This window comes from Pristiophorus japonicus, chromosome 9 (assembly GCF_044704955.1).
Source record: "Pristiophorus japonicus isolate sPriJap1 chromosome 9, sPriJap1.hap1, whole genome shotgun sequence".
In the NCBI taxonomy this organism is placed as follows: Eukaryota; Metazoa; Chordata; class Chondrichthyes; family Pristiophoridae; genus Pristiophorus; species Pristiophorus japonicus.
Window position 1 is genome coordinate 157,163,849 of NC_091985.1, and position 22,858 is coordinate 157,186,706.

Here is a 22,858-nt window from a genome sequence, read left to right on the forward strand (position 1 = left end):
TAACAAAGATTGCTAATTTTATGCCAGGAAGACGAGCTGCTGCAGCTAGGTCTTAACTTGATGCATCGATCCAAATTTCTGCATGGAATTCCAATGTCAAAGCTTCACACGCTGTTGCCATGGCCTGTGGAACTCTGTTGCAGGCGGTGTTCTCACATCTAATTCTGTCCCTTGAGTGCAGAAGCTCAAGTGAAGAGACAGCCAACCATTGCTGAAGCAAGGTTATTCGAGAATGGATTGTGCTGTGGGAAACCTCTGACTTACCCCTTGGCACCCAATACAATTTCTCCGAAGCATCTTGTGCCCCTAGCCCCCATTAGGGTCAAATTCAAGAGATATGTTGCAATGTTATGCCAGAGAATGTACGATAAAGACCCATGCCATCAGAGGGAGCCAGAGGCTAGCCACTTCTGCACAGGGAGGAAAGGACAACTGTCACTGTTTTCCTGTCTGCTGATGATTGTCCCTTTATGTCATTCTCAAGAGTGACATAGACAGAGGCTCAGGTGCAAGCTGCTCTGGTGGGGAACCGTATGTGGCCTAAGTTGACCTAAAGGAAACAGCAAAAACAAAATCAATTCCAAATGGGGAAGAAAAGAGACCGCATGGATGAACTACAAAAACTGTACATTCCTGTCTGGCGTAAAAATAAAAAAGGGATGGTGGCTTAACTGTGGCTATCAAGGGAAATCAGAGATAGTATTAAAGCCAAGGAAGTGGCATACAACTTGGCCAGAAACAGCAGCAAACCCGGGGACTGGGAGAAATTTAGAACTCAGCAGATGAGAACAAAGAGTTTGATTAGGGCAGGGAAAATAGAGTACGAGAGGAGGCTTGCAGGGAACATTAAAATGGACTGCAAAAGCTTCCAGAGATATGTAAAGAGAAAAAGGTTATTGAAGTCAAAAGTAGGTCCCCTGCAGTCAGAATTAGGGTAAGTCATAACTGGGAACAAAGAAATGGCAGACCAATTGAACAAGTACTTTGGTTTGGTATTCACTAAGGAGGACACAAACCAACATAAAAGGGGTCAGAGGGTCTTGTAGGAAGGAGGAACTGAGGGAAGTCCTTATTAGTCAGGAAATTGTGTTGGGGAAATTGATGGGATTGAAGGCCTATAAATCCCCAGGGCCTGATGGTCTGCATCCCAGAGTACTTAAGGAGGTGGCCTTGGAAATAGCGGATGCATTGACAGTCATTTTCCAACATTCCATAGACTCTGGATCAGTTCCTGTGGAGTGGAGGGTAGCCAATGTAACCCCACTTTTTAAAAAAGGAGGGAGAGAGAAAACAGGGAATTATAGACCGGTCAGCCTGACATCGGTAGTGGGTAAAATGATGGAATCAATTATTAAGGATGTCATAGCAGCGCATTTGGAAAGAGGTGACATGATGGGTCCAAGTCAGCATGGATTTGTGAAAGGGAAATCATGCTTGACAAATCTTCTGGAATTTTTTGAGGATATTTCCAGTAGAGTGGACAAGGGAAAACCAGTTGATGTGGTATATTTGGACTTTCAGAAGGCTTTCGACAAGGTCCCACACAAGAGATTAATGTGCAAAGTTAAAGCACATGGGATTGGGGGTAGTGTGCTGACATGGATTGAGAACTGGTTGTCAGACAGGAAGCAAAGAGTAGGAGTAAATGGGTACTTTTCAGAAAGGCAGGCAGTGATTAGTGGGGTACCGCAAGGTTCTGTGCTGGGGCCCCAGCTGTTTACATTGTACATTAATGATTGAGACGAGGGGATTAAATGTAGTATCTCCAAATTTGTGGATGACACTAAGTTGGGTGGCAGTGTGTGCTGCGAGGAGGATGCTATGAGGCTGCAGAGTGACTTGGATAGGTAAGGTAAGTGGGCAAATGCATGGCAGATGAAGTATAATGTGGATAAATGTGAGGTTATCCACTTTGGTGGTAAAAACAGAGAGACAGACTATTATCTGAATGGTGACAGATTAGGAAAAGGGGAGGTGCAACGAGAACTGGGTGTCATGGTACATCAGTCATTGAAGGTTAGCATGCAGGTACAGCAGACAGTTAAGAAAGCAAATGGCATGTTGGCCTTCATAGCGAGGGGATTTGAGTACAGGGGCAGGGAGGTGTTACTACAGTTGTTCAGGGCCTTGGTGAGGCCACACCTGGAGTATTGTGTACAGTTTTGGACTCCTAACTTGAGGAAGGACATTCTTGCTATTGAGGGAGTGCAGCGAAGGTTCACCAGACTGAATCCCGGGATGGCGGGACTGACATATCAAGGAAGACTGGATCAACTGGGCTTGTATTCACTGGAGTTCAGAAGAATGAGAGGGGATCTCATAGAAACGTTTAAAATTCTGACGGGTTTAGACAGGTTAGATGCAGGAAGAATGTTCCCAATGTTGGGGAAGTCCAGAACCAGGGGTCACAGTCTAAGGATAAGGGGTAAGCCATTTAGGACCGAGATGAGGAGAAACTTCTTCAGCCAGAGAGTGGTGAACCTGTGGAATTCTCCACCACAGAAAGTTGTTGAGGCCAATTCACTAAATATATTCAAAAAGGAGTTAGATGTAGTCCTTACTACTCGGGGGATCAAGGGGTATGGTGAGAAAGCAGAAATGAGGTACTGAAGTTGCATGTTCAGCCATGAACTCATTTAATGGCGCGGTGCAGGCTTGAAGGGCCGAATGGCCTACTCCTGCACCTATTTTCTATGTTTTCTATGTAAGTTTTGTACCTAATTAGCTATCCAATAAAACAATTGTGGGCCTGAATTGCCTTGGATGTTCTTCTGGACTCCTGCGGCAGCTCTGGTGGGAGTCCATTGGAAAAGCTCAGTAAAGGACCAGGATCTGGACAGACTAGTTTGCTGGGAAATTCCGATGGATCTTGTAAGAGCCAGAGCCTTCGCCCGCTCCTTACAAGGCTGACCACATCAGGGGCCGGGCTGTGGTGGTAGGGACTCCTGAAACTGTGAGTTTCCGTTTCCTGGTGCCTAAGGGACCCAGCCATGTTAGTTGAGGCATACTGTCCTCCAGAACGATGGAAGTGGACCTCACCAGGGTGGAGATCCCTCATGATGGGGAAATGTTTTTTTTAATTGTGCGTCAGCCCCCTTCCATGGGACGCTGAGGAGAGAAACTGCATGCAGACAAAAACCTAAACTTTGGTGAGAGAGAAATGCTACAAAGTTTCACACCAGATGGTAGTAGGTGTTTGTTCGAAACATAGGAACATAGAAATTAGGAGCAGTAGTAGGCCATTCGGCCCTTCGAGTCTGCACCGCCATTCAATATGATTATGGCTGATCCTCTATCTCAACACCATATTCCCGCTTTTTCCCCATACCCCTTGATGTCTTTTGTTTCTAGAAATCTATCTATCTCCTTCTTAAATATATTCAGTGACTTGGCCTCCACAGCCTTCTGTGGTAGAGAATTCCACAGGTTCACCACCCTCTGAGTGAAACAATTTCTCATCTCGGTCCTAAATTTCCTACCCCATATCCTGAGACTGTGATCCCTTGTTCTAGACTTCCCAGCCAGGGGGAACATCCTCCCCGCATCCAGTCTGTCCAACCCCTTCAGAATTTTATACATTTCAATGAGATCCCTTCTCATTCTTTTAATCTTCTAAATATGCAGGTGAAGTACATTTACCTGGATTATGTGTGAGGCTTTTTCGACTAAAATTAGTACAGGTGAGTAAAACTGTGTCACTGTAGCCACACCTGTGGCTAGTCAGTGATTTTGATTGGACAACACTGGGGTCGAGAGGTCGATGGGAGATGGAGAGGCCGGAGGTGTGACCGTGAATATGGGAAGAAAAATGTATATAGAGGGACAGGTTTCAGGAGGGCAGGGAATTCACAGGCGAGAAGGCAAGGAGGTGGAGATTGAACGCAGAGTGAATCTAAACTCCATCAGCAAGAATATTTCTTACTGAATGTGATACAGCCTTCCTTTAATAATCTACTGCAAGCAAGCAGGGAGCACATTGCCTTGACAAATCTAACACTTCACAACACTGCCCCTCTGTTATTTTTACAGAATGAAACATCAATACAGTGTGATAAAGGAATATTTCCAGTACATTTTACATACGAACATCAGAAATAGGAGCAGGAGTCGGCCATTTGGCCCCTCGAGCCTGCTCCGCCATTCAATAAGATCATGGCTGATGTGATCTTGACCTTAACTGCACTTCCCTGCCCGCTCCCCATAGCCCTTGACTCCCTTATCGTTCAAAAATCTGTCGATCACCACCTTAAATATATTCAATGACCCAGCCTCCACAGCTCTCTGGGGTAGAGAATTCCAAAGATTCACGACCCTCTAGGAGAAGAAATTCCTCCTCATTTTGTTTTAAGTGGGCGACCCCTTATTCTGAAACTATGTACCCCTAGTTCGAGATTCCCCCACGAGGGGAAACATCCTCTCTGCACCTACCCTGTCAAGCCCCCTCAGAATTTTAGATGTTTCAATAAGGATCACCTCTCATTCTTCTAAACTTCAATGAGTACAGGCCCAACCTGCTCAACCTTTCTTTATGCAGGTTGTACCTCTCAGGTCCGGCACCTTGGGACCTGACCGGTGCCGGACCAGAGAATTTTCCGGACTACGGGAGGTCTGCACAGAGCCAGGAAGCGCGGAAAACACCACACTGAAATCTCGGGCTTCCTTCACTTGCGGTGCTGCCTTGGCTCTCTTTTTCTGGATGCAACTGCTGACAATGCTGCTGACAATGACCCGGCCGCGTTCTGCGCATGCGCTGTGCAGAAGCCTACTGCGCAGCATTTTGTCGCTCAGAATTTCTCCGGTTTTTTTCAGTCCTCGGGGCCTCAGTCAGCCGCCTGCCCTTCCCCTCCCTTTCGTTGCCTGGCCCGCTTACCTCCATGAACAGCGCGGGACGCGACCCCTGCCGGGAATGATGCCGGACCAGGGATGTTTCTGGACTAAAGAGTCCCGGATTGGAGAGGTACAACCTGTATAACTAAGTTCTATATGACCAACTATGATACCATTTGTACAAACAGAAAGGAAAATGTACAGCTCATTTGATGCCATTCTAAAGAAAAAAATAAATTGTACTGTAAATCTTTTTTAAGGGAAGGATTAGTTGTAAATTTGAGCTTCTCCTTTGGTGTAAAATGAGTCATGGCCAGGTGTCAAAGCTCACCTGCAATGCAAACACGCCAGCCTGTCAGCCGTGAAGGAAAACACATCCTTTTCATCTGTCTGTGTCCTTCATAATACAGTAGAGAGGCTTTCCACTTGCAACCTGACTCCTGGCAGCACTTTATAAATCACTCAAATGCTTTCCCAAAGCAATTGATCCCCTTGAGGAAGTCACACATCAACCTTGTCAAATATTTTGACTGATCACATACAAAGGCACTCAGAGCAATATGAAAGTAACTATTCCTCACAAACTCTTGGATATAGTTATAATCTGACAAATCGCATTCATGCTCTAGATTCAATAGGAACAATACTGAGTTTATATTATCCAACAGAGGAGACTGAGGAGAGATTTAATTCAGGTGTATAAAATTATGAGGGATCGAGATAGAGTGGATAGGAATGACCTATTTCACTAAGCAGAGGGGTCAATAACCAGGGGGCATAGATTTAAAGTAATTGGTAGAAGGATTAGAGGGGAGTTGAGGAGAATATTTTTCACCCAGAGGGTGGCGGGGGTCTGGAACTCACTGCCTGAAAGAGTGGTAGAGACAGAGGGCCCAAGTTTCCACAAGAAAAGAAACGGGCGCCCCTCCGAGCTGGGCGCCCGTTTTTCGCGCCTAAAACGGCGCCTAAAAAAATCCTCGGTAGTCTCCACTGACTTACAGGTCCTGTGGCACTCGGCGCAGCCGGCACGAGCTGTGGGGGGGGGCGGAGCCAGGTCCCTGCGCTGAAAACAGTGCCGGGACCTCTGCACATGCGCGCTACAGTCGGCACGCAAGTGCAGTACCTCCAGGCGCCGACCTGTGTGGGAGGGGCCCGAAGCACGCAGCCCCGAGCCCTGGCCCAATGGCCTCACTGGGGCTGCGTGAATAAGGCTCCTCCCATGGCCAGCTTCTGCTCCCCCCCGACCAGACCCGACACTCGCTCCCCCACCCCCCCCCCTCCGCCGACCAGACCCGACCAAACCCGACCCGACACCCGCTCCCCCCCGCCCCGACCTGACACCCGCTCTCCCGCCCCCCCCCCCGCCCCGACCCGAGACCCGCTCCCCCCCCCCCCACCCCAACCCGACACCCGAGCCCCGCTCCCCCCCCGCCCCGACAGAGACCCGAGACCCGCTCTCCCCCCCCCCCCCCCGCCCCCCCCGTCCCGACCCGAGGCCCGCTCCCCCCCCGACCCGACACTCGCTCCCCGACCCCCCCTCCCCTCCCCTCCCTCCCTCCTCTCCCTCCCTCCCCTCTCTCTCTCTTTCTCTCCCTCTCTCCCTCCCTCCCCTCTCTCTCTCCCCTCTCTCTCTCTCCCTCCCTCGCTCAGCGGCACGAACAGCTGCAGAATTCTCCCTGGCTTTCACACAGGTAGGAAGATGGTTTATTTAATCTTTTCTTGGCTTATAAATGTTTATTCAGGTTGGATTTATTTGTATAATATTTGTAGAAGTATAAATAAGGATTTATTGTCAAATTTAATGAGTTCCCTTCCCCCCCACCTCGTTCTGGACGCCTAATTTGTAACCTGCGCCTGATTTTTTAATGTGTAGAACAGGTTTTTTTAGTTCTACAAAAATCTTCACTGGCGCCATTCTACTTTAGTTTGGAGTACATTTTCACTGTGGAAACTTTCAAATCAGGCGTCAGTGGCCGGACATGCCCCCTTTTGAAGAAAAAATTCTGTTCTAAACTAGAACTGTTCTACCTGACTAGAACTGCAGAAAAAAAAATGTGGAGAATTGCGATTTCTAAAATAGTCCGTTCTCCACCAGTTGCTCCTAAAAATCAGGCGCGAATCATGTGGAAACTTGGGCCCAGAAACTTTAATTGCATTTAAAGTGTCGTAACCGACAAGGCTCTGGACCAAGAGCTGGAAAGTGGGATTAGGCTGGATAGCTCTTTGTCGGCAGGCATGGACATGATGGGCTGAATAGCCTCCATCTGTGCTGTAAATTTCTATGATTCTATGGTATCAACTCATAAAACGGAGGAAAATAAGTTTTGCATTGCATTGTAAGGATGATTGGACAGTGGATACACTATATGGGTAGAATTGATGAATAGCAAAGGATGCTAAACTCTGGTTGAAGTTGTCTGCACACTTCCTGGTCAATGTTCCCTGTAAGCTGCACTTTGTTCTGCGTGGCCTGTTTCTTTCAATGCATGGATCCTTTGAATTTCTGCGCCTGTGTGGTATTTCCAATGTAAAAGCTTGTGAGTGACCTGTGCAGCCTTGAAAGTCACAGCTTAGAGGGAACATTGCTCCTGATACTAGTGATGTAGTTGGGCAGGATGCAAAAATATGGAAATCAGGGAAACATGTAGCAAAAACAGCGTGGTTTTAATGGGAAAATGTATTTTTCACATATGCTGGGATAAACAGAAAAGCTGAAGTAGTAATGGTAATGAATTTCTCGAACGTGTTCAGGACAGTTTTCTAGAATATGCTTTAGAACCAAAACGGGAACATGCCATTCTGGATTTAGTGATGAATCATCATCATCATAGCAGTCCCTCGGATTCGAGAAAGACTTGCTTCCACTCTCAAAGTGAGTTCTCAGGTGACTGAACAGTCCAATACGGGAATTATAGTCTCTGTCACAGGTGGGACAGACAGTGGTTGAAGGAAAAGGTGGGTGGGGAATCTGGTTTGCCGCATGCTCCTTCTGCTGCCTGCGCTTGTTTTCTGCATGCTCTCGGCAATGAGACGCGAGGTGCTCAGCTCCCTACCAGATGCTCTTCCTCCATTTTGGGCGGCCTTGGGCCAGGGATTCCCAGGTGCCGGTGGGGATGTTGCACTTTATCGAAGAGGCTTTGAGGGCTTCAAATCTGGCACCAAGCTTATGGTCTACAGGGCAGTAGTGATACGCGCCCTCTTATATAGCTCAGAGATGTGGACCATATACAGCAGACATCTCAAAGCGCTGGAGAAGTACCACTGACGCTACCGCCGCATTATCCTGCAAATCCACTGGGAGGACAGACGCACCAACGTCAGTGTTCTCACTCAGGCCAACATCCCCAGCGTCGAAGCAGTGACCATGCTCGACAGGCCACATCTTTTGCGTGCCCAACACAAAACTCCCAAAGCAAGCGCGCTGCTCGGAACTCCTACACGGCAAGCGAGCCCCAGGTGGGCAGAGGAAATGTTTCAAGGACACCCTCAAAGCCTCCCTGATAAAGAGATGAATCACAAACCAGTTAATCTGCCAGCAAGATATCATCTTGAAAATAGTGACCATATTGAATTCATATAGGTTTGAGAGGGAGAAGGATGAGTCACAAACCAAGGCTTTAAATTTAAGTAAGGCAAACTTTGGAGTGCTGAATAATGAGTTGACCACGGTAAACCGGAGTGAACTTTTAATGGGTAAACGTACAGACAAACAGTGGGAAGTTTTCACTTGGTATGATACAAAACCAAAAATATCCCTAAAAGGCAAAGACTCCACTTGTGTAATGAATAGAGATAGTATCAAGCTAAAAGAAAAGGCTTACACAAATGCAAGGAAAAGTGGAAATCCAGCCGACTGGAAGAGCTATAAAAAGTAACAAAGGGATACAAAGAAATTAATAAAAGGTACAAAAAGGTCAAATGGAAAAAAAGTTGCAAGGGATCTCAAAGCTAACAGCAAACCTTGTTTTAAATATATTGTGAAACAGTGATATAGGGAAATGTGGGTGCATTTATGACGGATGCAGATGAGTTTCTAATGGATAACTAGGAAATGGCAGACTTGCTACGTGAGTACTTTGTATCCGTTTTCATAGTGTGCGAAGAGGACAAAATATGAGTGGTACAAGGGAACCTAAAAAGACGTCAAGAGAAAGAAGTTAGTGGGGCGGGGCATGCTGTCCCAACTGGGACAGAGGGGAATGTTGCAAATGGATCTAATGAGGGTGAGAAAGAACTGTTTCATTTACAGCAGACAGGGCAAGGTAGCTAATCAAAGATTGCTACGCACTGGTATAAATTTCTATGATGGAAAAGAAAGGTACTTGAATTTATACAGCGCCTTTTGCAACCTCAGGACATCCCAAAGTGCTTCACATTTTTTTGAAGTGTAGTCACTGCTGTAATATAGGAACCTGATTGTTGGAGCCTCGTTATTTCCTCCACGTCATTAGAACTTTTGCTATTTTGTTCATACTTACTTCAAATTGCTGTCACTGCTATATTGTGAAAATTCTTGCAGAATCCCAAATCACTTATGGATCATTGTGAAACAATGTATTCTGGTAATTACAATGACCATTGCTCCCTTTCCTTTTTAGTCTCTAAATAATGGGCTCAATTTCCCCCAGTGATTTGTGCCGTTTTTTTTCGGAGCAGGCTGCTCTTTTTGGCCTAAGTTGATAAACCAGTTTCCCCAATCAAATTGCACCAGTGTAACTCAGTCAGTTACGATTTTTTTAGGTCAGTTTTTTTTTCAGCCAAAGGGGGCGTAACTAGCTACCTACGTCAATTCTGGCCATTTAGGGAAGTTTGGCCAGCTGAGAATTACTCCAGTTCTGCTTAGGCCAGCGTATGTGGCCTCTCCAGAAAAACCTTCCGGAGAGTTAAGGAAATTGGTGCAGGTATGGAAATCGGCCCAGCAGATGCCCAGACACACAAAGAATTGAAAAACACATCGCAGCAATTACCTCCAATCCTTCCCGAAGGCTGTCCAGTCCCATTCTCAGTTCACTCACACACACAAGAAGAAAGAGAAGAAAAAAAATCCGGGGACCGAGAATAAGACCGGACCGGGAGAATGGGGACCGAGAATGGGACCGGACTGGCAAGTCCTTCGGGCGGGGCTGGAGGTAAGTTGCTGCTATGTGTTTTTCAATTCTTTTCATGTGTTGAGAGCTGGCTATTTGCTTCACTTTGCAGCTTCAGCTCGCATTGGTTACCATGACAGCCTGATCTTTTTGGCGCAGATCAAGGCTCCACCCCCAAAACTAAAGGTCGGGTTAGGCCACGCCAAAATGAAGAAATCCAACTTAGAATATTTTTTTTTGCCATACTTAGGCCCCAAAAAATCGGGCATAGTTCTTCAAGTACGGCAAAAAAATGCTTTGAGGAAAATTGAGCCCATAGTGCTAGTAAGTTCCAGAACCAGTAAATGAATGGAGGACTGTCAAAACTAGAAATAATGGGCCCGAATTTTACTCGGATGTGGGGAAGCAGCAAGGAGGCTGCATTGAGGTCGGGAAACCCTTAAGAACAGTTTTCCCTCAGGCCCTGCCAAATTTGTCAGGACCCGATTAACTTTTCTTTTGCTCCATTTCCCAGCCACAGTCAGCAAGATTGAGAGGCTGGCTGGCTGTTGGCCGGCTACGTCTTCGACACCAAGCTGCAGCTTGGGGAGCAGAGAGCATGGAGGGGTGATTGGAGACCAGGATGGGGGGCTGGAGATCAGAGGCCTGAGGCATCGGACGGCAGTGGGGGTGTGAGAGATTGGAGGCCTGCAGGATCGGAGGCCGGGGGTGGAATATCGGAGGCTGTTGTGGCGGGGGGAGGGGGGGTGGTGGGCTCTGCGGGGGATTGTGGAGAGAGGCCGGGGAGAGGGGGGGGATGAGATCGGAGGCCGGGGGGGGGTGGGGGGGTGGTGAGCGTGTGAGATCAGAAGCTGGCGGGGGTGGGGAAGCATGAGAGATAGGAAGCCAGGGGTGGTGGTAAGATTGGAGGTCTCATTCGGCAGGTTGGAGACCTCAGGGGCGGGGTGGTGGGGGTCAGTGGTCTCGGGGAGAGATCAGAAGGTTTGGAGGTGTCCGATGGTGGGGGGGGGCTGCTGTGCAAGGTAAGTGGAAAAGCACTTACCTCTTAGATCAAGTAGCCCTCACCTCCCTTTAGCAGGCGGGCTCCCCCAGACCGCCCAGAGTTTAATTTGAAACCATGGATCAATATGAGGTGCACAGCCTCATTATAATATTTAAATTGCCAACCCAGCTCCTGGGAGTGCGTTGGATGCCTGCCCCCCATCCTGCCTCCGTTAGAACCGGAAGTAGGGGGGTTGGGAATCATATTTTTGTCATTTTAACCTCCCATCCGACCCAAACCTGCCTGATTTTTGGGGTTGAAATTCTGCCCCCCGCCCCCCATAGGTTTGTGTACAATCAAAATATTAAAAGCATTGCATACAACCCTTACATTTTCTTAATTGGTGTTGCTTATCTGTTATTGTCTTGTCCATTTCAAATCAGATAAACATCATTTAAGTGTTTCATGTGTTTATCTGCTTAGTTTCAGAACCAGGAGTTGTTGGCTGACCTTCTCATCATACTTGGACAATGCCCAGCATTTAGCACTCAAGTTTTTGGCAATCTTCTCTCAGGAATTAATCGTTTCATAGATTATCTCTGGCAGATACGTCAGGTACTGAATTCACTTTATTTCTCTGATTAATGAACATTTGAGTGCATTTTCCTTTAAACCATTTGGCACTCAAATCAAAGCTATCCACTTGGTTTAAATTAATGGGGCCGAAATTGCCCCTTTTTATAGACCGGTAAGTGCCCCCGAGGGGAGCTAATGGGGCGCAATTGCCTTTTCGCCCAGGGGAGGGCGTTGCTAGCGCCTCCGGGGAAATTGCCCTGGAGGGTTGTGGGGTGCTGTATAGGTAGTACTGCACCCCGCGATTAGCGCCCGGGCCTGCGTACAACAAGCAATGACGTCATCGTCGTGCACACCGACCTGTTACCGCCCTGCGCCGACCCCTCCCCGCCCCACACCAACGCCTCACCACCCCACACCGACCCCTCACCACCCCACACCGACCCCTCACCACCCCACACCAACCCCTCACCGCCCCGCGCCGACCCCTCACCACCCCACACCAACCCCTCCCCGCCCCACACCGACCCCTCCCCGCCCCACACCAACCCGTCCCCGCCCCACACCGACCCCTCACCACCCCACACCAACCCCTCCCCGCCCCACACCGACCCCTCCCCGCCCCACACCAACCCCTCACCACCCCACACCGACCCCTCCCCGCCCCACACCAACCCCTCACCACCCCACACCGACCCCTCCCCGCCCCACACCAACCCCTCACCACCCCACACCAACCCCTCACCGCCCCGCGCCGACCCCTCACCACCCCACACCAACCCCTCCCCGCCCCACACCAACCCGTCCCCGCCCCACACCGACCCCTCACCACCCCACACCAACCCCTCCCCGCCCCACACCGACCCCTCCCCGCCCCACACCAACCCCTCACCACCCCACACCGACCCCTCCCCGCCCCACACCAACCCCTCACCACCCCACACCGACCCCTCCCCGCCCCACACCAACCCCTCACCACCCCACACCGACCCCTCCCCGCCCCACACCGACCCCTCACCACCCCACACCAACCCCTCACCACCCCACAATGACCCCACACCAACCCCTCACCGCCCCGCGCCGACCCCTCACCACCCCACAATGACCCCACACCAACCCCTCACCGCCCCGCGCCGACCCCTCACCACCCCACACCAACCCCTCACCGCCCCGCGCCGACCCCTCACCACCCCACACCAACCCCTCACCGCCCCACACCGACCCCTTACCGCCCCATACCGACCCCTCACCAACCCACACCGACTCCTTACCGCCCCACACCGACCCCTTACCGCCCCACACCGACCCCTCACCAACCCACACCGACTCCTTACCACCCCACACCGACCCCACACCGCCCCACACCGACCCCTCACCACCCCACAATGACCCCACACCGACCCCTTACCGCCCCACACCGACCCCTCACCAACCCACACCGACTCCTTACCGCCCCACACCGACCCCTCACCAACCCACACCGACTCCTTACCGCCCCACACCGACCCCTCACCGCCCCACACCGACCCCTCACCACCCCACAATGACCCCACACCGACCCCTTACCGCCCCACACCGACCCCTCACCAACCCACACCGACTCCTTACCGCCCCACACCGACCCCTCACCGCCCCACACCGACCCCTCACCACCCCACAATGACCCCACACCGACTCCTTACCACCCCACACCGACCCCTCACCGCCCCACACCGACCCCTCACCACCCCACAATGACCCCACACCGACCCCTTACCGCCCCACACCGACCCCTCACCAACCCACACCGACTCCTTACCACACCACACCGACCCCTCACCAACCCACACCGACTCCTTACCGCCCCACACCGACCCTTTACCGCCCCGCGCCGACCCCTCACCACCCCACACCGACCCCTCACCGCCCCACACCGATCCCTCACCGCCCCACACCAACCCCTCACCGCCCCGCAGGGCAAGTTTCCCCATGCTCCGCGAACCTGGGGGATATCCCCCGCCGGGAGGTCCCATAAGGGCCGCCATTTTATTTTGTCTGCCGACTCTTGGCTCGGCCCCACAATGGCGGCCCTCGCTTCGACCGCCCCAGCAGCAGCTCAAGTGGTGAAAACTGCAGCCTGACCCTCAGAGGCTCGGGCTCCCAGAAGTCACCGGCCACGAGCATCTCAAAGGTCCCCACATGAGCAACAGCGGCCTTCCAGCTGCTCCACTGGGGAAGCAACTTGTCGGAGTAGTAGAATTAGTAAACCGGGGGTGGAGGGGTCCAATCCCTGACCCCGGGGGTGGAGGGGTCCAATCCCTGACCCTGAGGCTGGAGTGGTCCGATCCCTGACCCCGGGGGTGGAGGGGTCCGATCCCTAACCTTCCCTGACCCCGGGGGTGGAGGGGTCCGATCCCTAACCCCAGGGTGGGGGGGGAGTCCGATCCCTGACCCCGGGGATGGAGGGGTCCGAACCGTGACCCCGGGGTTGGGGTGTCCGAATCTGACCCCGGGGCTGGAGTGGTCCAATCCCTGACCACGGGGGTGGAGGGGTCCAATCCCTGACCCCGGAGTGGAGGGGTCCGATCCCTGACCCTGAGGGTGGAGGGGTCCGATTCCTGACCCCGGGGTGGGGGGGGAGTCCGATCCCTGACCCCGGGGTGAAGGGGTCCAATCCCTGACCCCGGGGTGGGAGTCCAATCCCTGACCACGGGGGTGGAGGGGTCCGATCTCTGACCCTGGGGATGAGGGAGCGGGGTGTGAGGCTGATGGTGGTGTAGCTTGGGGGGGCCGGGGAAAGCACACCTGCTCCTCCTAGCCCAAGAGGAATGCTCCCCGAGGTTGTCCTTGCCTCGCTGCAGCTACTGGGATTCCCGAGGCCTGGTAACTCTGGCCGATTACAGTAAAACCTGCAGAGCAGGTTAACTCAGAGGCATCCAGCCTCATTATCATAAATAAATTGCCAACTTGCCTCCTGGGAGCAGGTTGGCTTCCTGGCTCTTTTCCTGCCTGAGTAAAAGCCGGAAATCAGCGAGTTGGAGCTGGATTCTCAACATGTTCCTATTTAACCCCCCCTCCCCCGCACCCACTCTCACCTGCTCACCTCTGTTAAACCCCCCTCCTCCCTTAGAAATAGAAATAATAACTATCATGATAAGTCGCAATTCTGTCAACCACCACTCAAAGTGAATTCAAAGAGCAGTTTGGGTTTTAGCTGGGTACCAGAGACTGCAGCAAATTTTAATGGAGCAATAATGAGAGATTTCAGGGGATTTTGGATTTCTGTAGGTAATGTCGACCTTCAGTAGGATACTAATACATTAGCGCTTGAAGAATGACAAGGGTGATTCTGGGGCTTCAGGCTCTAACTTGTAAAGAGAGAGTCCAGTGAAGAAAAAAAATTGAAAGGACATGATTCATGCACTTATAATGTTGAGAGACAAAGATGACGAAGATGATACCAGCTCTCTGAACTTATTTATGATTGCAAAGTTAGAAGCCTCAACTGAAACAAGCAGTTAGAAGAAGTTATTTTCTGGCATTGTCGAGATGTAGAGTAGAGTTCCATTAAATGTAGCTCATGCTGTGATGATTAATCCTTTGCAACAGTGTTGGCTAAGCATCTGAGATTGAAGACTAGAGATACAGGATACAGGGTCTGGAAATAACTGTCGGCATTACTATGGATGCCTACACTCATCATTATCATCGGCAGTCCCTCAGAATTGAGGAAGACTTGCTTCCACTCTTAAAATGAGTCCTTAGGTGGCTGAACAGTTCAATACGAGAGCCACAGTCCCTGTCACAGGTGGGACAGATAGTCATTGAGGGTAAGGGAGGGTGGGACTGGTTTGCCGCACGCTTGATTTCTGCATGCTCTCGGTGATGAGACTCGAGGTGCTCAGCACCCTCCCGGATGCACTTCCTCCATTTAGGCCGGTCTTTGGCCAGGGACTCCCAGGTGTCGGTTGGGCTTGTCATGTATGTAACCATCATGCAACGGTAATCTTCATGTAACTGTAACCTTCATGCAACTCCTGTACACTGTACTTATACCCTAGAAATGCACCACCCTGACCACAGGGGGTGAACTTGTGGGAGACACTCCTCACCTGGGTTTCCAGGTATAAAAAGGGAGGTCCCACCCAGGGTCAGCACTCCTTGGTGCTGGGAATAAAGGTTACGGTCATGTAGTGACTGTGTCTGCAGCACATGCCTCGTGTGAGTTTGTAGTACGGTGCAGGAACACCACATTTGGCGACGAGAAACGGGAATCACCGAACTACGAGGATGGCCACCGGTAGCACAGAGGAACGTTACTGTGTGGGTGAGGACTGGGACAACTTCGTGGAAAGACTCCATCAGAGCCTTGTCACGAAGGACTGGCTGGGAGCGACAGCGGCTGACAAGCGGAGGGCGCATCTACTGACCAGCTGCGGGCCACAGACGAATGCGCTGATGAAAGACCTGCTTGCACCCCAAAAGCCAGCAGACAAGTACTTTGAAGAGCTCAGCCAGCTGATCAGTGAGCACCTCAAGCCGGCGAGTAGCATACACATGGCCCGGCACTGGTTCTACACACACCGGCGTCGGGAGGGACAATACATCTCGGACTTCGTTGCGGACCTGCGGCGCTTGGCCAGTCTCTGTAAGTTCACAGATGCCTGCAGGGGGGAGATGTTAAGGGACTTTTTCATTGAGGGCATTAATCATGCTGGGATTTTCAGGAAGCTCATAGAGGCCAAGGACTTGACTTTAGAAAGGGCAGCGTTGATAGCTCAGACCTTCATGGCAGGGGAAGAGGAGACCAAGCTAATTTACGCGCGCAGCCCTGGCCCCAACGTGGCGATGGACCAGGGAGTTAACATTGTGAATGCGGCTAGGGACTCCGCAGGCAGGCAAGGGCATTTCAAAACCGCCCAGACTGCAACAGACTCTAAGGTGGGCCCGCAACAAAGACAATGGAAAGGGGATCGGCAATTTACGCCATCACGAGGAACAATGCGTCCCGCGATGGGACCATTAACACCCATCATCAGAGTGCTTAGAAACAACCAAATGGGCAATCAGAGAGGAATGCCTGGTAACAGTCCCTTTGTTAACAGCAATCTCAGTTCATGCTGGAGACGCAGGGGTAGACACACTGTGAAAAGCTGCAGGTTCCAGCAATATACCGGTAGGATTTGTAACGTCAGTGGACACTTGGCCAGGATGTGCAAAAAGTTTGTGGCGAGGCTAATCTGCGAGACAGAGGAACCAGACGAGGGGTCTGCAATGTAGGGTGATGCATGGGGAAAAGCCATGGGTGCTGAAGTTTAGCGGGTTCACGTGGCTGACGTCCACAGCTCATACACTAAACGCCACCCATGATGATGAAAGTTTTATTGAATGGCATCCCGGTGCGCATGGAGCTGGATACGGGAGCTAGCCAGTCATTTATGAGCGCCCAACAATTTGAGAGACTATGGCCACACAGAGCTAGCAGGTCCAAACTGGAACGCATTGACACGCAGCTACGGACGTACACCAAAGAGATCATCCCAGTGCTAGGCAGTGCAAACTTGGTGGTAACACATAATGGATTACAGAACCGGCTGCCACTTTGGATCGTCCCGGGAAATGGCCCCGCGCTCTTGGGGAGGAGTTGGCTAGCCGAGATGAATTAGAAATGGGGGGATGTGCACGCCATTTCATCTGTGGTGCGAAGTTCATGCTCACAGGTCCTACAAAAATTCGGGTCACTGTTTCAACCCGGTGTCGGAACGTTCAAGGGCACTAAAGTGGTGATATGCATCACTCCAGACGCCAGACCAGTGCACCACAAAGCCAGAGCGGTGCCGTATGTGATGCGTGAGAAAATTGAAAGTAAATTGGACAGGCTGCTCAGAGAGGGCATAATTTCGGCCGTTCAATTCAGCGACTGGGCAAGTCCCAACGTTCCTGTCCTTAAAGCAGATGGCTCAGTCAGGATTTGTGGTGGCTACAAAGCCACCATCAACCGAGTGTCGCTGCAAGACCAATACCCGCTCCTGAGAGCGGAGGACCTTTTTGCCATGCTGGCAGTTGGCCAGCTGTTCATGAAGCTGGAGCTCACTTCGGCCTACATGACTCAGGAACTGGCTGAAGAATCCAAGCTTCTGACCACCATCACGATGCACAAGAGATTATTTATTTACAACAGGTGTCCGTTTGGCATTCGTTCGGCGGCAGCTATCTTTCAGCGGAACATGGAAAGCTTGCTCAAAACCATTCCTGGAACAATCGTATTCCAAGACGACATCCTTATAACGGGTCGAGACACCGAGGAACACCTCCACAACCTGGAGGAGGTGCTACGCCGACTGGACCGGGTAGGCTTGCAGCTGAAAAAGGCCAAGTGTGTGTTTTTGGCCCCAGAGATCGAGTTTTTGGGCAGGAGGGTTGCCACAGAGGGATCCGGCCCACTGAATCAAAAATGGAGGCGATCCGCCGGGCGCCCAGGCCCGGCAACACATCGGAGTTGCGATCATTCCTGGGACTTTTGAACTATTTCAGGAACTTTCTGCTGAACTTAAGCACATTGTTGGAGCCGTTACACATGCTCCTGCGTAAAGGTTGTAAATGGCTTTAGGGGTACTGTCAAGAACGGGCTTTCAATGAGGCGAGGAACCTGCTGTGTTCTAACAAACTGTTGACTTTGTATGACCCCTGTAAAGAACTGGTTTTAACATGCGATGCATCATCCTACGGGGTTGGGTGTGTGTTGCAGCAGGGTAATGATGACGGCCGACTCCAACCGGTGGTTTACGCCTACAGGTCACTCTCCCAGGCAGAGCGTGGATACGGCATGGTCGAAAAGGAAGCACTCGCTTGTGTTTACGGTGTGAAAAAGATGCACCAGTACCTTTTCGGTCGACGGTTCGAGCTAGAGACGGACCACAAGCCATTAACATCCCTGTTGTCCGACAGCAAGGCTGTCAACGCCAATGAGCCAGCTCGCATACAGCGATGGGCTCTCACGCTGGCTGCTTTTGACTACACCATACGGCACCGGCCAGACACCGAAAATTGCGCTGACACGCTCAGCAGGCTCCCACTGGTCACCACCGAGGGGGCAGCGGAGCAAAGCGCTGAGATGGTCATGGCCGTTGAGGCTTTTGACACCGCAGGCTCCCCCATCACAGCCCGCCAGATCAAACTCTGGACCAACAGAGACCCCCTCCTATCCATGATAAATAAATGTGTCCTGACTGGGGATTGGGCGCCCGCACACAGGGCGTGCCCCGAGGAGGTCAGACCGTTTCAGAGATGGCTGGATGAGCTCTCCACCCAAGCCGACTGCCTGCTATGGGGAAGCCGGGTAGTCATGCCCCAGAAAGGCAGGGAAGCATTCATCAGGGAACTCCACAGCGAGCACCCTGGCATCGTGTTAATGAAGGCCATTGCCCAGTCACATGTATGGTGGCCGGGGATTGACTCAAACCTGGAACACTGGGTTCGCAGGTGCACGACGTGTGCCCAGCTGGGCAATGCCCCCAAGGAGGCCCCACTCATCCTGTGACCCTGGCCCATCAGGCCATGGTCACGTATTCACGTAGACTATGCGGGCCCGTTCATGGGGAAAATGTTCCTGATCGTTGTCGATGCATACTCGAAATGGATCGAGTGCATCATATTAAACTCGTGCACGACATCCATCACCGTGGAGAGTCTGCTTACGGTTTTCGCGACCCACGGCTTCCCGACATCCTGGTCAGCGACAATGGCCCGTGTTTCACCAGCCATGAATTCCAGGAGTTTATGCTATCAAGCACGTCCGGACAGCGGCGTTCAAGCCGGCTTCCAATGGCCAGGCGGAACGTGCGGTCCAAGACATAAAACAGGGCATGCTACGCATCCAAGGACCCTCCCTTCAGTACCGCCTATCGCGCCTCCTGCTGGCCTACAGGTCTCGCCCCCACTCGCTCACGGGAGCCCCGCCAGCGGAACTCCTCATGAAACGCACGCTTAAAACGCGGCTGTCCCTCATTCACCCAGCCTTGGCAGACATTGTTGAGGGCAAGCGCCAGTCCCAAACCGAGTTTCATGATCGAAACTCAAGGAGGAGGTGTATAGAAATGGATGACCCGGTATTTGTTCTTAACCATGCTTTGGGACCCAAGTAGCTTGAGGGCACCGTAATTGGAAAGAAGGGAATAGGGTCATAGTGGTCAGACTAAACAATGGGCAGATATGCCGCAAGCACTTGGACCAAGTAAAGAAAAGGTTCAGCATAGACACGGAGGAACCTGAAGAAGAGCATGAGATAGCACCCACACCACTGCCAGTGGACGAGCAACGAGGACAATCCACAGCATGCGCAGTTCCTGCGGCCAGCCCGTCAGGCCGGATCACCTCAGGTGACAGACGCATGCCGAGGCTCAGCCACCAGAGCCACAACTGCGGCGCTCCACGAGAGAGCGTTGACCACCTGAAAGACCTTTGACACAAAAAGATGTAAGGGGGGAGGTGATGTCATGTATGTAACCATCATGCAATGGTAATCTTCATGTAACTGTAACCTTCATGCAACTCCTGTACACTGTACTTATACCCTAGAAATGCACACCACAGTGGGTGAATGTGTGGGAGACATGCCTCACCTGGGTTTCCAGGTATAAAAGGTGAGGTCCCACCCAGGGTCAGCACTCCTTGGTGCTGGGAATAAAGGTCAAGGTCACGTAGTGATTGTGTCTGCAGTACATGCCTCGTTTGAGTTTGTATTACGGTGCACGAACACCACAGGGATGTTGCACTTTTTCAGGGAGGCTTTGAGGGTGTCCCTGTAACGTTTCCTCTGCCCACCTTTGGCTCGTTTGCCGTGCTACACTACTCGTGCATCAGGTAGCAAGAATTTCAGGAGTGCTGAACAATTTGGCAAGGAGAGTCCTTGAATGCGCCCAATGGTGCCCTCCAACACTGACCCCGCCAGAGCTTGCAATTGCATGGGATAGGCACAAGTGCCACTTCAGGCACAAGAGGTGGAGTGATTACGCAGGGCCCCTGCTGACCTGACACTTGTCCCATTGGCTTCCTGAGCAATGGGGCAGAACAGCTGGATTTCTAAAATATTCTTTTCAATTCTTCTGGCGCTCAGGCTGCATGCCTGGTCTGACTGGTGGGGCCCACATAAGTCCTTGTGAAGGCTGATACACCTTACCTCATTTGGTGTAGTGACCATCACGGCTATACTGGGTCTCTTCGGTGAATCAGGAGCTGGAACATCGACACAGCGAGTCCCTGCCCGGACCCGTGCCCCATCCTGCCATCCGCCTTATGAGGGCGGACAGAAGCTATACCCCTTTCAAGTCAATGTGGAGATTCCTGGAAAGAGCGGATACCTGGCATTTCCCCAAGACTCCGTCAGTCTCCCATCGGAGATGCGGTCGGAAACTGGCAGAGCCCCCGTGGAATTTCATGGGATCTCTATAGTTCATCCATAATTATCGCAAGCTGAAAAATTACTGGTGGGATGAAATTGTCAAATGGATCCATGCCCCAGCTTGTTGAATTTGTTAATATTGACATAATTTCAAATTGAATCATTTTACAAGGCTCCCATTTTCTGCATGTGGTCAGTTCCTTGCCTTAAGTAAAATCTGTATTGCAGTAGTACCTGCAGACTGCTTTGGTCCAATTACTGACTATCTGCTATTGAACAGAGCTACTATTTTAGAATACTTGGCATATCATGCTTTCAGTGTGCCAATTGCAATGCAGTTAGCTGAGGAGAAAATGGAAGTTTGCCCCTGATGTAATGTGGTACACAGTGGTCTGCAACTCATGGGTCTGCGATCCCAGGCATAGCGACCTGACAATGACTGCAGAGCTGTGTCTGAAGAAGCTAAGGCTACCCAGGAAGATTGTGACAGAACTGTAATTTCTTCAACTGATGATCCACTGAGAGAATCAGATAGGCCAATGGTGCTGACAGTGTCTCTGAAAGTCACCACAGTCCTGGGGAGAAATAAAAACAAATAGATACAAGGAATGGAGGAATGAATAACATGTCCTGCTGTGCGATTTAGGGGAAATGATTAGAAACATGGTCAAAAAGGCAGGTTTTGTGAAGCTTTTGAAAGTTGACACGATGAATGCAAGAGTTTAGGCAAGGAGTACAGAAAGTCTAGAAAGTACGTCTGAAATAGCAGAAAGCTCATCTACTAATGGTGGGGCGAAGGCAGGTCGGATAGACAGGTCATGAAGGTTAAAGCCCATGGGATCCAGGGCAAAGTGTCAAGTTGGATTCAAAATTGGCTTGGAGGAAGGAAGCAAAGGGTAATGATTGATGGATGTTTTTTGACGGGAAGAATGTTTCCAGTGGGGTTCCGCAGGGCTCAGTACTGGGTCCCTTGCTTTTTGTGGTATATATCAACGATTTAGATTTGAATATAGGAAGTATGAGTAAGAAGTTTGCAGACGACACTAAAATTGGCTGTGTGGCTGATAATGAAGAGGAAAGTCATGGGCTGCAGGAGGATATCAACCTACTGGTCAGGTGGGCAGAGCAGTGGCAAATGGAATTTAATTCAAAGAAGTGTGAGGTGATGCACCTTGGGAGGGCTAATAATGAAAGGGAATATGCATTAAGCGGTAGGCCACTTAATAGTGTAGACGAACAAAGGGACCTTGGAGTGCTTGTCCACAGATCCCTGAAAGTAGCAGGCCAGGTGGATAAGGTCGTTAAGAAGGCATACGGAATGCTTAGGAAAAGGGAGGTGCAATGAGACCTGGTTGTCATGGTACATCAGTCATTGAAAGTTGGCATGCAGGTACAGCAGGCGGTGAAGGTGGCAATGGCATGTTGGCCTTCATAGCGAGAAGAATTGAGTATAGGAGCAGGGAGGTCTTACTGCAGTTGTACAGGGCCTTGGTGAGGCAACACCTTGAATACTGTGTACAGTTTTGGTCTCCTAATCTGAGGAAGGACATTTTTGCTATTGAGGGAGTGCAGCGAAGGTTCACCAGATTGATTCCCGGGATGGCAGGACTGAAAAATGAAGAAAGACTGGATCGACTGGATTCTGATGGGATTGGACAGATGCAGGAAGAATGTTCCCGATGTTGGGGAAGTCCAGAACCAAGGGTCACAGTCTAAGGATAAGTGGTAAGCCATTTAGGACCGAGATGAGGAGAAACTTCTTCACTCAGAGAGTTGTGAACCTGTGGAATTCTCTACCACAGAAAGTTGTTAAGGCCAGTTCGTTAGATATATTCAAAAGGGAGTTAGATGTGGCCCTTACAGCTAAAGGGATCAAGGGGTATGGAGAGAAAGCAAGAATGGGGTACTGAAGTTGCATGATCAGCCATGATCATATTGAATGGTGGTGCAGGCTCGAAGGGCTGAATGGCCTACTCCTGCACCTATTTTCTATGTTTCTATGTTTCTATA

The 22,858-nt window shown here is 51.0% G+C and overlaps 1 protein-coding gene across 3 annotated transcripts in view; it reads left to right on the plus strand.

Annotated features, from left to right (window-relative positions):
- mei4 (meiosis-specific, MEI4 homolog (S. cerevisiae)) overlaps positions 1 to 22,858 on the plus strand; it is a 593,333-nt gene that overhangs the window by 340,816 nt on the left and 229,659 nt on the right. For all 3 annotated transcript variants that reach the window (XR_011595058.1, XR_011595057.1, XM_070889992.1), the window contains exon 4: positions 11,380 to 11,511. Coding sequence is in view for 1 of the 3 variants with exons in the window: in XM_070889992.1 (XP_070746093.1) it covers positions 11,380 to 11,511 (132 nt within the window). In the remaining 2 variants the exon portion in view is untranslated. The remainder of the gene's footprint in view (positions 1 to 11,379; positions 11,512 to 22,858) is intronic.